A 17,003-nucleotide genomic window follows, 5' to 3' on the forward strand; every position below is an offset into this window, starting at 1 on the left:
TTACTATCAGAAGCTGAAGGGCTTAATTCCAACCAGGAGAGACCTCTGGGCCTCTTTGTACAGACTGTGTCTTGGACTCGAGCTCCCACAGAGACACAAGGATTCATCTTCTACAAATTCAGTCTGTCCCTATAATTTTACGTTTCTTCTCCTAAATCTGGTACTTTGTCCTTTTCTGTAACACCGATCCTTCCTGCCCTTTTCTTCTGTCTGTAATATGTGATAACACAATGATAGTGACTATACTGAAGGAGAAATAGGTGTGTAAGCTAGCAGTACACTGGCAAATAATGACTCATCATGACTATGAAGAGCACATACAGCACTAAGAACACTGACAGAAAATGAGCACCATCCATTGTGAAAATAGCAACCCTGGAAGCAACCATGAGTGTGCTTTCGAGAAATTAAAAAATAATAATGGGCACCATGGTGCTGGAGAAGATGATGGCTATTTTGCACAACACTCACAATACCTTTCTTAAGATATGGTCTCCTTGGTTGAGCCACCATCAAATGCCCACCTTGGATCCCCAGCCCGTAAGCTTATAGATATTTGGTCAGTGAGTGGAGTTTGTATCCCCTAGGCAGGGTTTCCTCTCAACATCTGTTCCTTTCTTTCTTTTCTACAGTCTTTCCTTTTGTCTTTATTACCAAGCCCTCGTCTGAGTCTGTGGAAGGGCCTCAACCTCTCATTTTGACTACTCATTGGCTCTTTTTTTGTGGGGTCCTGTTCACATAGACTATAAATGCAGCATTCCAAAATGGTGTCTCTTGTCTTCATTTTTGTAAGGTTGGCCCTTATTTCTGCATTTCTGACAATGATGAACCAGGGTTTGTTCTGTTTATATTTTGCCACAAGGTGAACCCTTGTTAATATGTTTTATTTTATCTGTTATTATTAAAGTATATTTTGCTTTGGAAATGTAATAAATACTTTGTGAAAGAAAATAGAAATTGGCTATTCTCCAATGGTTTTTAAATGAGGGTTGTGTCTGACAACAGGTCTGTGTGACTGGCTGTAGGCAGAGAAGCACACAGGAAGCTGAAATGGCAGCATGGGGAAGCCTGACTAACAGCACTAATGTAAGGATCCATCAGCTCCCATTAACTCCCCGTGGACACCTCCCAGTCCTCCATTCATGGAACTGTATCCCACACCAGAGTCCATCTTCTCAGTTAAGAGGCACTGTCACTAAATGTGCAGGGATCTGTACAATTACTAGCTGTACATGTTGCAGTGAGACCACCAGGCACCAAATTTAAATTCCGCTCAGTACATTTTGTCAGTGCCTAAGCAAATGTTCAGGTGGTTCTTGTCAGTGCTTCCTTATAACTGTCTGCCTTGTATCTTGGCTGTCTCCCTAGTTCCAGTGCTCCTCTGTCCACAGCCTGCTTAACATTCTGCCTGAAACAGAACATTGCATGTATACCACCTGCCCCGCTCTTGCATTTTTACAAATGTTGTAACTGCCGGATAATTTGGTACTTTGGGCAGATTGATTGTTAGCTAATCAACTGTGATTAGTCAGGCAGACACTTCGTATCTGATGAGGTCATTCCAGCACAGAAAATACAAATGGGGAGGCTATTTCAAACTTCATAAATGTAAATCGAAGGGATTTGGGGCTGAGGTCAAAGATGCTACCTTGCCTAGGACTCCATTCTGCCTTAATTCATCTCTGCCAACTCATGACAAACAGGACTTGAAAATATTAAAAACTGTATGGAGTGAACTACCTTTGCAGATATATACATTGGGTGTAATCAATTTATAACAAATGAAAAAATAAATACATACATAATCAATTTAATTGTTTCTGGGTTTATTTTCCAGTATAAAGGAAACATAATGATGAACAAAAACAATTCCAGGATTAACCAATTATTTTTGGCATATAAATTCTCAATGGTCCTTAGAACTGGGGCTTTTTAGGGATGTATTGATTGCCTGAATACATTGTGCTGGAAGGTGTCCCTCTTTCTCTTCTTTGAAAGTTGTGGGGGATGCACATTCACAGTACCCTTCGCTTTTAAACTAGAAAAACTATTTTTTTAAAGTACAGATTCTAAAGTGGTCAGCATGTAGGACAATACTCAGCTGGCTAACAATCCTATAAACATTCCTGTATTACTCTAAACAGTGACTGTATAAAGGAGCCTACGGAAGCAGTTAATCACAGGGACTCCAGCAGCAATCTGGGTAAAGCACGCACTGTGTGGCTTTGTGACTCTGCTCACATATCAATCTGTATAATCATACAAACACGCAACATGTATTCCATGCCTTTCGGCAGTCTCAGATACATATATGAAACTGCAATTCTCAACATACTCTCCCAGCCAAAATGATACGTTTCATACTAAAACCATCTCAGAAACTGCAGCAAAAGCTGTCACTTTTCATTACCGGATAGCATGGTGTTGTACAGCACAGCGGAGGCATTTACTGGAAGTATTTGTATGGCTGTACTGTTGCACTGCTCCTGCTGACATTATACAGCTGTTGAATCTCTTCTGTTTTGACAATCTTTTATGTAATACCATATACCAACTAGGAGCATGTGCAGGTCGGTACATTATTTTTAGTCTATATTATTCCATGGATTGTTGAAAGTTGCGCTGGCAATTTGCCAGGACACTGGAGCACTGGAGACCCTTAGGTGCCCCTTTATTTGGATTAGTTACTGAATAATTGACTGACCCTTCTGATCATCCCCTTATGTCTGGTATAAAGATGATCAAATCTGGAGCAATTATGCAGAGCCGTAGCTAGCTATTTTTGCACCCTGAGGCAAGAACAACAAATTGTGCCCCCCCCTAACAGGCGTGTGATGTCACCCGACATGCAGCGTCATGTGACGTCATGCGTCCCGCCTCCAGGATGTGTTTTTTTTAATTGTTTATTTTTTATTAGTTTTTTTTTTTACTGTTGGGGGCTTCGGGGGAAATATCAGGGGTCTAAACCCTGACCTTGGATATTTCCCTTTTAAAATAGAAATAGACACAGAGTCCTCAATGTCTTTTTCTGCTGCCTCTGTTCTAAATGAATGGAAAGCACTCAGTACAGAGGCTTCCCATTCATTCACAAACTGTTGATAATAAAATATTTACTATCACCAGTTTCTGAATGGAGAGAAGCCTCTGTAGTGAGTGCTGCTCTCCGTTGAGAAAGTCATGAATGAACAGGAAGTGATATAAAGCACTTCCTGTTCATTCATAACTGGGGACACACAGTACTGTGTCCCCAATTGTTTACAAACCTGATCACTCCAGTGTTTGTTCCGCACACAGGGGATCAGTAAATATCACAGATATGTACCGATCCTCCGCTCTCCATCCTGAGACTCTCTATGGTGGGCTCTGCAGGGTCCCAGGTGAGCTGGTCTGGTCGTCGGGGTCCTTTTCCCTGCACCTCCTCCCAAATCTTCTTACCTGCTGCTGCTGCTGGGGCTCGGCCTCCTCACCCCTCCCCTGTCACCTCTGTCAAGTCGCCCTGGTACAGTTGATACCCATGTAAGAGGCCCCCCAGGCTGCCCAGACTCCTCACATGGGTACCAGCCATACCCCCACTGAGGGTGGTGTTCTATCAAGGGTTGTGACTATGTTAGAATGTGTGACCGGTGACGTGGTCACACGTTTTAACATAATCCCGCCCAGTTTTTCGGTCGGTGGAATGTGTGACCGCCAATAGGTGAAGCATTCCAGCGTTTTCCCAGGACCGAACAGCTGTTCCAGGGCAGATCGGTTCTCCTGCACATACCATCTGCGATGCCGATCTGCCCTGGAACAGCGGAGAAATCGTTGGAATGCTTCACCTATTCCACCACCGAAAAACTGGGCGAGATTACGTTAAAATGTGTGACCACGTCACCGGTCACACATTCTAACGTGGTCTCAAACTTTGATAGAACAGAGGCCTGTCTGTAATCATGTAATCAGAGAATAGATTATAATAGGGAACATTACAGTGCAACGTTCCCCATTATAATCCACTGTCCTAATTACATGAAGTAACAGCACACAACTAAAAAAAAACACACCAATGAATGCAGTTATGTGTTTGTAAAAAAATATTACATGTATTTTAGATGCAACTAGTATAAGTACCTAATTCAGACCTGGTATCAACCTTTTTGAAGACTGATGTTCAGCAACATTTAGTGATAATCTACTTGGTACGAGACATATTGACATAGGATGTGGCAGATCATTGTGGGTCAGACCTAAGGTGTCCCAATATAGAAAAGTGTAGCAGAAACACCCCATCATAAACTCTATAAAAAGATTCACAAAACTATGGGTACAATATGATCAAATATCTTTTAAAGGTGTTTTTTTTTACTTTAAACTAAGAATAGATCTGAGGCTTCATAGTAAAAGAGAGATGCTAGCCCCCAAACCGCACCACATTCCCCCCCCACCCCCGCTCGGACTCACCCTGCCAGGATAGCAGCAGCCATGTGTATGTGCACTGCCCCATATTGCAGGACCCCACTGGGCCCCCCCCACAGCCTCAGGTCCCGGTGCACCGGGACCGGATGCACCTGCGGTAGTTCCGCCCCTGATAGTGATTACATTAGCTTATGAATGATCAGGTTTTGGAAACCTTCTACTTCACTTCAAACAGTATGAATAAATGGCTCTGGTATCAACCTTTCAAACCTTTCTGATCTGAATGCGAAATAATGGTCAGTCATCAGCAATCCTGATAGGAGTATAGCTAGGTACAAGGTATTATTCGCCAGTTAAAAGTTAACAGGAACTCCAGGAATTGTAAAAATTAACCCTTGCAGTGGGGCTAACCCTGCATTGCAAGGGTTAAGTGCTCATTTTGATCTAGGGGCTAAAATAAAGAAGACATACTCACCTGATCCTCGATCCTGCCTGGCTGGTAAACCAGTCTCCACAGCCTCTTCTCCTCCAGGCGCCGGTGGTCTAAGGACCCGTGATGTCATCATATCTAATGCACTTAAATTAGACAGGATGATGTCACGGGTCCTTAGACTGCCAAGGGACATTCCATTCCCGGAGGAGAGGAGAGGGGCTCAGTCACCACCGCAGGACCAAGGACCAGGTAAGTATATGTTCTTTATTCCGGCCCCCAGAGAAAAAGGAGCAGATAACCCTTTTTTTTTCGAAGCCCGTGGACGTGCATCAAAACAAACTTCCCCCTGTGAACAAAAAAAGTGCAACCGTGAAATCACAGCACACAAAAACGTGCACAAGGGTGCAAGGTCCTTCAAAAGAAGGGACCTACTTTCCCGACCGCACGGGGCGCAAGGCTCCTGACAGGGGTTGAGACTGTTGGCCCACCAACCCGAAGGCCGGTGGACCTGCCGAAACAGGTCACACACAGTACTAGGCAGGGGGGATCTCCCGAAGAGAAACCCCCCTCCTGGGTGGGAGGAGACAGAGAACCCCGTAGGAGGCGCATAATCTCCTCCCAGCATCAGGAATAGGCCCCGAAGAAACCTGCACCTTTAGCAATCTGTGGGTCAAAAAGCTTTAAAAAAAAGCCAATCGTGCAAATCGTGCATAGAGTGCATAAATAATACTAAAGTGCCAGTGCACCACGCTGACAGGCCTTAGGGGCCGAGTGCAAAAAAATTGCCCCGGACTAGCCATAAGGCCTGTCCAAGAGGCGTTGTGCAGAAAATTGCAATGTGGTGTGTGACCAAGTGATCAGTGAGTCAAAGTGGGTCTCCCACACCCAAGTGACTTCCTGAGCACCCCTGGGACGCCACCCCCGGGGAGCACAACACCACGGGCTTCTGCCGCCTCCCAACCCTCCAGCCTCGACCAAGCTTCGCATCCATTCCCATCAGAAGGTAGTGCCGTCAGGGATCCATCCCTACCACCGGTGACAAGCCCAGCATCACTGGGCCAGAATCTAACCAGGAGGGACTGTACCCCATCTGACACCCACCAATTACGCCGGTAAATACTAAGCCACCATCCTAATCACCTCGAGAAGGAGTGGTGTCGTTCTTCCACCGGCAACTGATAAGAACAGATACTACACTTGATCTTAGCCAAAAGGCCGAGGAGCAGATAACCCTTGCAGTACAGAAGTAGCCCCACTGCAAGAGTTAATTTTTCAAAAGTCCTCTTTAAATTGAAAGCCGACACGTTTTTGCTGTCTGTTCTCCATTGGGGAGATTTACTTTCTTTTCCTGGTCCAAAGATACAACAGGATATGAAAGGAAATCTCTCCAAAGTAAGGAGAAATAACCTCTTAATCAGTTGTCACAGGAGTGACAACAAGTGTGAATGTGGCCGAAAGGAAGCAAAGAGCCATGAGAGCAAGAGACTGAAATAGAATAAGGAAGAAAAATGCACTAATGAAAAATTAAAGACAGGAAGCTATTAGAGCCCATTTACATTTGCATTTTAACACACACATTACAACGCACTAAAATGCATGTGTCCAAGTTCCCCATAATAAAAACAGTGCCTGTTCCCATCTCTACACTGCAGTGCAGTCATTTTGAAAACTACCATATGTCCATTTCCATTTTTCCAGCGTTTTAGTGCATTGGGAGGCCCATAGAAATAAAAGGTAATAAATCAAAACTCATGTGACGTATGTTTTGATGCATTAGCAACAGGTATTAATAAGCCTTTGAGAGAACTGCATTCTCTCAAAATTCTAAATGTAAAAACGCATTGAAAACACTCCTCAATGTGCATCAGTAATGCATGTCAATGGATGCAGGAAATGCCATGGTAACTGTTAATGAATGATTTGGCATCTGTCTACAATACAAAAAAAATGCACCTCTAAGCACAGGCGAAGCTCAAAATGGATGCAGCTGCAAATTGGAGTGTATAAAGTGGAGAGGAGGAAGAGGCTGAAGATGCTGAAACTCCAGTTTGTAGCCCCTGGCTACTACTCTCTGCAGCCTGACATCTGGAATTTGCTGGGCCCAGACGGCAGAGAAGGTGGAAAGAAATCCCCCAACTCTGATACGTAGGGGTGTCCCTTCAAAGCAAAGGGGACTTGCTTCCAGACTTTGGAGGGCTTATAGGTCCAAGTTTTGCGGCAGAACTGTGCGCCTGGTTGGGACCTAGATCTCAAGGTCTGGGGAAACTTATAGGAACTGGATTGAGGAGCGGAAGACTTACCTACTGGAGTGTTCACATCCTTATTCTGGGAAGAAAGACATTCCTAACTCCAGTGATGTTCCAGGAAACTACTAAAGAAGTGTTCCCCACAAAATGGCATCCTCTCAAGGCACAAAAGGGAGCTCCGCAAAACATCACTTAAGCCAGGGGCATAATTAGAAATCACAGGGCCTCATAGCAAATTTTTTTAAGGGGCCCTGTGATTTCTAGTTATGCCCCTTGCAGTGCCCTACTGAGATCCCACACAGCCCACCATAGAGTGACCCTGCAGAGCCCACCATAGTGTTTCTATGGTGGGCTCTGCAGGGTCTCAGGTGGGCTGGTCACACCACTGCACACCTCTTACCTGTCAGTCCCGATCCGCTGTCAGCCTTCTCCACTGACTGCCGGGCTCCGCCTCCTCCTCAGTCGCGAGCGGGACCCACCTCCTCCTTCTCCACTGCTGCTGAGCCTCTTCCTCCTCCTCCACCGGGCCCCGCCTCCTTCGCCACTGCCTCCGTCGGTCTCTTGCCCTCCACTGCAGCTGCTGGCTGTCATTGACTCAGCAGCGGCTGTGAGGAGGAACGCGCCACTGCACAGATCATTAACAGGTTGTCAGTGATCTGGACAGCGGCGCGTTCCTCCTCACAGCCGCCAGTGACAGTCAGCGATGCCATAGCGACCCAGGTGGCCCGCACGGGATAAAGGGGACCCCTTTGTTCCTCGTCCTGGCCGGGCCCCCCTGTGCCCCAGGCCCCATAGCGGCTGCCCGGGTCGCTATGGTGATAGTTCCACCGCTGACTTAAGCCAATTGATCCTCCTCACTCATTTCTATCCAAGGAGGCTCATTTTGGAGATCTGGTGAAGTATATTAGCCATCCCGTCAATGCAGTAGTGCAGGATCACAGGCAAGAACTCTAGGTGTTGGTGGATAGACGGATCAATCATGATATATCCAGGGGACCAAACCATCTGCTTAGTCCGGAGAGTCAGAGCATGGCAGTTGGACGTGCTTACAACAGCAGATTGCATAGCAAGCCCGGACAAGGAAAAGAAGGCTTTAAGGAGGGCCTCTAGCCTCTTGTCTACAGGGTTCTTGAAAGCAGAGACATCCTCAACAGGGACCGTATGATTTTTGTTGCGGCAGGAGATGGCCAGATGCACAAGAGGGACAAATCTTAAAAATGCATTCAAGCACCCTAACTCAGGGGCACCCACTATTTTTCGTCTGGAGATCTACTTTTGAAATGACGAGCTCATTGAGATCTACCAACGAAAAAACACCTGCATTCAGGGGCGGGAGGGGGCGTAGGCTGCGCAGGCAGGCCCTTCGCCCACAGTGCGATCGCCTGCATTAGTGCAGATCGACCTTGTGGGCACCCCTGCCCTAACTATTAAAGTAGTATGAAACTCTCAAACTTTTTTTCAATATTGAATCCAGATCAAACAAATATACATTGCTCAGCAAAGCATTGCTTTACATTTTTATCCTCTAACAATCATATTTCTGAACAGCTGCATCCAAGTCTTTCAGCTCAGCTTTCCTGAACTTCCTGTCCAGTACAAGATCACAAGAGACAGAGCAGACTCCAGCACAGTCTACAGAAGCTGTTCCTGTGCTACCTTGGAGAAGGGAGGAGTGGGGAGCAGGGGGCACGGAAGTCACTTGCCTTGCTGTGTCTGTGTGTTTGTGGAGACACACACAGCTTTCTAGCACACACAAGGGTGACTCCATAGGACTCTGCAAGTGAAAGGAAGGAGCCACCCTAAGGCTGGGTTCACACCATTTTCCGGACCAGATCTGGAACATAGTGCATTGTATTTTTGCTGCGATTTTGCCGAGATTGGAATTTACAAAAAAAAAATATTTTCCAGTGCGTTCCAAACGTTTTTGATGCATTTTGATGCTTTCCAGTGCATTCCAGAACAGACAAAATAGGACAAGCTGTATTTTTCTGGTCTGGTCTGGAACAGACTGCACTGGTGGGAACAGAGGCCAGAAATAGTATAGGGATACATTGGGATGCATTTTGGGTCCAGAAACAGTCTGGTCTGGTCTGAAGGTAATCTGGATGTGGTGTGAATGGACCCTGAAACTGTATATTAGGGCCTGTGCCCAGGGGACCTGCTGATTCTGCAGAAAACTAAAACATTCAGGGCCCATTCACACCAGTGTGGCGCATTAATCGTACAGTTAAAGTAAAAATGTTTTTAAGCTATTTCGAATGCTGATTAACTGACTCACAATGGATTTTGCTTCTTGATGTTAAGGGCCCATTCACATCAGTGCAGTGTGTTAATCACACGTGCAATTAACGCATGCTACCACGCGATGCACTGTGCTGAACCTACCGTGCATTACAGTGTGCAAAGTGTGCCAATGGCAACGTAACGCACCTCCCCCACTGTAAAGCACGGTAGGTGCGCTGCATGGTAATGTGTGTTTAGCTCATGTGTGACGAACGCACCACACTGGTGTAAATGGGCCCTTAAACATTAAGCAGAATGTAGGCATCTATTCAGCATTTGAAATAGCTTCAAAACATTTTGACTTGAATATCACTTTATGTTTTAAATGCAGGATCTGAATAATGGATAGAATCAGTGGGCCAGATATTATTTCCCTGTTAGTGATGTTGTTAGCTGAGAGTCGGGATTGGGGAAAGTTCTGCAGATGCGGTGCTGAGAGCCATCACAGCAAGAGAGGTATGTGAAGTGTGAACAGACAGCTTTTAGTACTATGGATATGGGGAAATTATCAAAACTGGAGCAGCTGTGCATGACAACCAATCAGCTTCTCTGGTTCATTTTCAAAGTTTAGCTGAGGAAACTGAAGAGTGATGCTAAATGGTTGCCGTGGGCAACTGCTCCAGATTGTGTCCGCTCCAGTGTTGATAAATTCCCTTCAATGTGTTCTTTACATTTAGTACTGCTACACAGTTAGTGTTCCTCCTGCCTGGCTGTCATGCTGATCCAATGGCTTCTGTATTTTCTGTACCTGAAACAAGTATGCAGGTCAGGAGTACAGCGCCACTGAATGACACCCCATTGATGTGAAATCCTCTGCTGGCAGAAACTAGACAATTCGAGAGTGATCAATCTTCTGTGTCTCCCCCACTGCGCTCCCGGTTCCTCCCACTTACCTCTACGTCACTATAGGACACACTACACATACACATTAAAGTGACCCTGTCAACACAGGGCCACTTTGTGTGTTAAGGCATCCCTATAATTAGAAGAGACGACATGCTTACCTTTCTGGTGGTCCGTTTGTTGAGATCTCACCTCTTCATTGTAGCTGGCTGCTGCAAGTAATGGCTTAAGCCCGTGACACGCTGCATGCAAAGCCGTGCAGAGTGAAGCAAAGCTGTCAGGCACAGAGGTTTGCATGCGGTGTGTGAGCTGAGCGCGGCCAGATGAATCACTGCATCTTCAATAACAACCGAATGGGCTTCGCATTGTGATGCGCGGGTATACGCACAAGCCGATTGGCTGAAGATTACATTTTTCATCTCGGCATGATCAGCTATGCGAGCTCTCGCAAGCTGACATGACAGAGTGAAAAAGACATGGCACACTGCATGCGAAGGCAGCGCGCCACTGCTCCACGCTGCTTTGCGTGCAGTGTGTCACAACTTTTATGCTGATTCAAAGGCTTCAAGCAGAACTCCAGGGGAAAATCATTATTAACCCTGCAGTGGAGCTACCCCTGCACTGCAAGGGTTAACTGCTTGTTTTGGGCTATGAAGGAAAATAACAAAGTTATACTCACCTTATCCTCTGAAGCAGCCAGCAGTGAAAGCACTCCCTCCTGTCTGTCTCCTCCTATGCTACAGCAATGTCCCTCAGCATCCTCACATCCAATGCACTGTATAGGAGTGATGACTCAGGGACCTTAGACCGCTGCAGCAGAGGGGGAAAGAAATTGTCTAAAGGTGCCCATACACTTTACAACCCTCGCATGACTTTTGTCTTGCGAGGGTTGTAAAGTAATTGAAAAAAACGTACGATCTGCCCATCTTGGACAGGCAGATCATACATGCGGGGGGCGTGCTTCCGATGACTGCAATGAGGGGCGGGCTTCCGATGACTGCAAACGGACCCACATCGGCGGGCCCAAACGGAGCTGTTCACTCTATGGTGTCATGCAAAATCGCGCATTACCAGCGATATTGCGCGATATCGCGCTACAGAAGGGTCACTTTTGCACTGCAAAATGGAAGGAAAGAATGATGTCACATCAAGATCGCTGTTGATTGGTTACAGCCCAATGTAGCAGGGACGAAGTCCCGCCCATAAAAGTCCCACGATAAAATGTGCACTGCCGCTCAATATCGCGCAATGTAGCTCAAAGCCGCTCAGCGCGAAATCGCGCGATATCCATGTCGCTCAGTGTGAATGGGGTCTAAAACCTGGAAAGGCTTTGTGCTAAATATAGAGCACTGAATGGCTGCACTCCAGATGACCAAACTCTTCCCAGGAGATGCCCCAGCATGACTCCCCCAAGCTAGAATGACTGCAGAGATGATGCTGTGATCAGCACATTGTCCTGCCAATCACTGACTGCCTCCCTGTCTTAGATTTTGGGGAGGGCAAATGGGAACGTTTTGTCTTTTTTTGTCCTTGCAGCAGACACATTCCATTGGCTCAGTTGCTGCTCCTTTAAACTGAACTGTAAGAAGGAAGAAACTTTTTTTAGCTCACCCAACTTCAGATCAATAAGTATCTACAGAGTGGAAATGAAGTTCTTCAATTTCATGCCCCAGCCTGTGCATACGGCACCTAGGAAGATTACAACTTTTCCTAGGGACTGAGAGGTCCAACATTTGACCTGCACCGAGCCTGTCGTGTCTAAAGAGTGAAAAGAGACACTTTCCAAAGTGTGAAATTACACGAGAGGCTGGGATTGAAGGAGGAGGGGGAGGCTGGCATCCCATAGCCTGGATCAGAGGCTGGGATTGAAGGAGGAGGGGGGAGGCTGGCATCCTATAGCCTGGATCAGAGGCTGGGACCCTATAACCTGGATCAGAGGCTGTGAGTTGAGGAGGGGGGGAGACTGAGAATACATAGCCTGCATCAGAGGCTGTGAGTTGAGGAGGAGGGGAGAGACTGGGACTCCTTAGCCTGCATCAGAGGCTGTGAGTTGAGGAGGGGAAGTTGAGGAGGGGGGGAGACTGAGACTCCATAGCCTGCATCAGAGGCTGTGAGTTGAGGAGGAGGGGAGAGACTGGGACTCCTTAGCCTGCATCAGAGGCTGTGAGTTGAGGAGGGGGGGAAAGACTGGGACTCCTTAGCCTGCATCAGAGGCTGTGAGTTGAGGAGGGGGGGAAAGACTGGGACTCCTTAGCCTGCATCAGAGGCTGTGAGTTAAGGAGGAGGGGGGAGACTGGAACTCCATAGCCTGCATCAGAGGCTGGGAGGGGGAGGCTCAGGACCCCATAGCCTAGATCACAGAGGCTGGGAGTGAAGAAGGAGGAGGAGGAGGGGGGAGGCTGGGATCCCGTAGCCTGGATCACATTACATTCTTTCACTCCTCTCTCTACAAATCCCTTTCCTGCAAGTTTTCTGGGGAAGAAAAGTGTTTTGTGCGATGCTGATGCATGCCTGAACATCGGAGCCCACAGCTTCGTCCTGCAGGACTTTGCACTGGATTTTGGGATTCCTTGGAGTGAATGAAGGAACTAAAATGGAGGAGGGCAGATTGCAGCGCTGCGCTGGGCTGGAGCCATCCTATTGAGTGCAACGAGACAAAGCTGTGTGGAGTTTGGGGCCATTTCTGCTTTGTGTTCATCTTCAAGATAGTTTTCCTGCCCCCCATCCTCTTTTAAACATGTCCTCCTCCATGGTGCTATGGATCTGCTGGATTGCGGGGATCTTCTACAGCTTCTTCATGTCTGCATCTGGAGAGATTCACTTTAACGAATCCCTGTACATGGATAGGTGCAAGAAGACCACCACTTGTGAATCCCTCAAATACAACATTTGCCTTGGATCTGCTTTACCCTATGCCTTTACTTCCACTGCCTTGGCTGAGGATTCCCTTTCTCAGGAAGAAGTTCATGATAAACTGTTGCTTTGGTCTGGTATGTATGGGCTGCTGGCAATCTGTTTACATGGCTGTGTCTTCTGATGATCAAAGTGTTGCCAAACTCATCATTCAGGATCTGCACATGTGAGAGGAGGTTATTCACTCCTTCTAGCAAAACTTCACGTGCTTTGTTTTCTGTTCTATGTGTTTATAAAGTAAGAAAAAACACAAAGGAAGCATTGTACTGTATAATATTTATTATTATTTATTTTTTAGCAGGATCAGCAGATTTCACCTTGCAGTTTTCCTCTTGAGGCTGATTTTACTAGAAGAGCAGAAATGTGCAATGTGAAAAGTGAATGTTGACTTTTGTGACTAAGGCTCCGTTCACACCATGTGCATTGACTTGCGTTTTTCTGCACAACAAAACACAAGTCAGCATTAGGGCACATACAGTTGTTCCCTATGTGTCTTGTTTATACCACAACGCAGGTGGTATGTGCGGTGGCAGAGAAATGTGGACGTGCTGCATTTTTTTACAACGCACTGGATAGCACTGCGGGTCAACACAGTGCACAGCATGCGCAGACCTGAATGGAGCGTACACTTTGTACACTCCAGATAAAGTTTATAAAAGTAAACAATGTTTTAGTGGATGGGCTAGAGATAATGTAACCTTAGGTATGCACTATGGTCATCTTCAATACCCAGTCATGTGCCAGGAAACAAAACAACATTTGTGCTGGCACATGACTGGATAATTGAATTGAACACCTTGTCACCTTATTCAGTAAGCTAAGTGACCATTCTTTTTCTAAAAAACTGAAAACTCGCTCTTTCTTTAGTAAATCAATGCCAATGTGTGTGTGATATACAGCTTCTACATATATGTGTAGTACACAGCCATTGACTGCTTGTTAGGAAAGAAGTGTTTGATTATCTGTGTTCTGGAGTCTGCCACAGAAGTGTGTTTGTCTGTTATGTGTTTGTTACATTGTCATTTGTTTGATAAGAAGGCCCTTTACTATGTTACGACACTGTCGGAGTCAGATTTCTCATTAGGTACCGTACTTGAGGGCACAGTGCCTGTGGCCTACACATTTTTAGGGCCTACCAAAGAGGGAAGTTTTTTAAAGCAGAAAGATAAGGACTTTGATTGTAACGCACATTACATGCAACTACAACTTCTACGCTACATTACAAAGACATGGATCCCAAATTTTTTGCTGTTGTAAAAGTTACTTTGGTTTCTCTTTTTAACAAAACCTTTAACGTCATCCATATTAGGAGTAATATCGCTCTCAGTGCAGAGAAGAGTCAAAGACCGGAGATGATCTTGGCCTTTGCTGGTTGCATGTGATTCTTAAATTTATTCTACATTTTGATCTAGTGATCAGTAAGTCAATTCTCAATGTGATATACGTATACATGTTAGGAAGAAAATGGATTTTGTTTTTCTTCAGGACATTGATATGATCTTTTTGAGTGAAAAATTCTACAACAATCACTGATGGAGTAGAGACATAACAATGATCTTCTATTGGCAGTTCTGAAGCGTTGCTTATATTTTGCGCGTCACAACACTTGTGTGAGCTACTTGACTCCATTAAAGATCCATTTCAGTCCTATGAGCAATATTATCTAACTTAGTGCATAATTCTGGTGTTACAGAGAACTTTTATAAATCAATATAACTTTCATTTGCTTATGGGCCCATTCACACCATATGTGTTCAGGCTGTGCTGGCTATCCGAATGCAATTGCCTTGTCATGGGTGGGCACAGTTCACATCACCATGTTCTTGTGGTGTGCGCTTAAAAAAAGTTTGACATTCAATATTTTCTTCTTTTAAAGGAGAACTATGAGGTGAGTGATTTTCACTCGGCCTCATAGTTCTAGCCGACCTGTGACAATGAAACTGTCACAGTTCGGCTCAATAGATCGGGAAGTGAGCGAACACATACTGTCGCTCGCTCACTTCTCGATCTATCTCTGCAGAGAGCTGTGACTGTCACTCATGGCTCCCTGCAGGAATTCCCCCCCTCCCCTGTCCGATCCTCCAGCGCTGACTGGAGGAACGGACAGGGGAGGGGGCGGGTACAGCTGGCTCTACCTCTATATAGGCAGATCCAGCTGTCAATCACGCAGCTGGGTGGATCTCGACAGTATTGTCGGGATCCGTCCCGGCTGCGGCATCTCAGTATACCGTGAGCTGTAGCTGGCGGTATACTGAGCTTTGGGTGGCGGGAGGACGCTAGTTTGTGTCCTCCCGTTACCCTTAGGAGAACTATGGGGAAAAGCCCTGACCCCATGGTTCTCCTTTAAGCGCTCTGCAGTGAGCCCATAGAACATAAGAAATGTCAATTGTGACATTTCAATAAAGTTGTAACAAACAACAAAAGAAACAGTGCATTCCAGCTTGATCGAGGGCATCAGCATCATGCAATTGAGCATGGCTGCTGGTGTGCACAAGCCCTATAACTCTATTATAACTCCGCATATAGGCTTAGTGTAAAGCTGGCCATACACCTATACATTATCTGCAGATTTTCTATGGTCAGATGGAAAAAGTGCAACAGGTTCCTCTATCTACGCTAAACTGTGTGGATGGAGGAATGTGCCACTGGGCCAAGCTTCAGGATCTTGCTAGTTGGCCCCGCTGGCTGTCAAAATACCTGAACAATCTGATTGGATGCAGGCACTGTTCGGGTATTTTGACAGCCAGCGGGGCTGACTAGCAAGATGTACATTTATCAAGAGTGGAAGACAGGCAAAGGTTGTTTTTCTTTTCATTTATAGCACTCAAACTAGCATTAAAACTTCAGAGTCACACAAGATAACTATAGAAACATAAAAGATGTAATACATTCATTTTAGGCACCTCACTGCTTAGCTAGAATACACTGGGAGATTGGAGCCTACGATCCATAGTAAACCACACTTGCTAAATTACCAGTGTGCATGATGTAGCCTGTGAGAGCATGGGCAGGAATCCCAAATGTCCCATTTAGCTGTGACAGCTGTACCCATTCAAGTTAATGACCAGGTCACAGTTGTTGATTACATGCGATTTAGAATAGATCACAATTCCTGGATGCATGTATCCTGCGTTCAGTGACAGTGATCTATGCCAAACTGCATGTAATCGGATCACACACGATTACATGTGGACTGCTGCTTACAGGTCATTAACTTGAACGGGTACAGCCAGAGCCACCAATAGAAATCATGCGGCCCCATACAGCCTACATGGCTAGGCCCGCTCCCCCCACCCCCCAGCTGCCAATGGCATGCTCGTATTTGTGATCCCTCACAGTCTCACACTATTATTATACATTTATATAGCTCTGACATATACCACAGTGATGTACAGAGAACACTGAGCCAGTCACATTAGTTTCTGTACAGAGGAGCTTACACTCTAATGCAAAATGGCACCGGCTGTAGGGGGACTACAAATCCTAGCAATACATAATACAGCAGGGGTGCCCATTAGGTCGGTCGCGATCTACTAGTCGATTGCGTAGCGATCACTGGTAGATTGTGATGTCTGTCTGTGTTCTCTGGATCCCCGCTGCTCTCCCCCATCTGTATGCAGCGGGGATCCGAGGAAAACTGAAGCTGCAGTCGGCGGCGGGGGGTGGGGAACGGAGCCGCTATCACAGCAGCACGCCGAGCGGTGAGGAGAGAGAGCCGCTGGGCCTGGATCTGACAGCCGGCGGCTCTCTCTCTCCTCACCGCACATGCTGCTGGTTCCGTGGTTACAGCGGCTCCGTCCCCCGCCGCCGACCGCACCTTTACCTTTCCTCGGATCTCCCGCTGACTCTGCCCGGGAGAGCAGGGGGGATCCGGAGGAGAAGCTGAGCCC

At 46.3% G+C, this 17,003-nt stretch overlaps 1 protein-coding gene across 1 annotated transcript in view; it reads left to right on the forward strand.

Annotated features, from left to right (window-relative positions):
• The first annotated feature begins 12,605 nt into the window (after nucleotides 1-12,605).
• The window catches only part of SMO (smoothened, frizzled class receptor), a 32,605-nt gene continuing 28,207 nt past the window's right edge, over nucleotides 12,606-17,003 (forward strand). Inside the window, exon 1 of the mRNA XM_018565981.1 lies at nucleotides 12,606-13,190. Coding sequence (XP_018421483.1) covers nucleotides 12,938-13,190 — 253 coding nt within the window. The 5' untranslated portion in view covers nucleotides 12,606-12,937. The remainder of the gene's footprint in view (nucleotides 13,191-17,003) is intronic.

Source organism: Nanorana parkeri, unplaced genomic scaffold (assembly GCF_000935625.1).
Source record: "Nanorana parkeri isolate BGI_ZX_2015 unplaced genomic scaffold, ASM93562v1 scaffold26, whole genome shotgun sequence".
In the NCBI taxonomy this organism is placed as follows: domain Eukaryota; kingdom Metazoa; phylum Chordata; class Amphibia; order Anura; family Dicroglossidae; genus Nanorana; species Nanorana parkeri.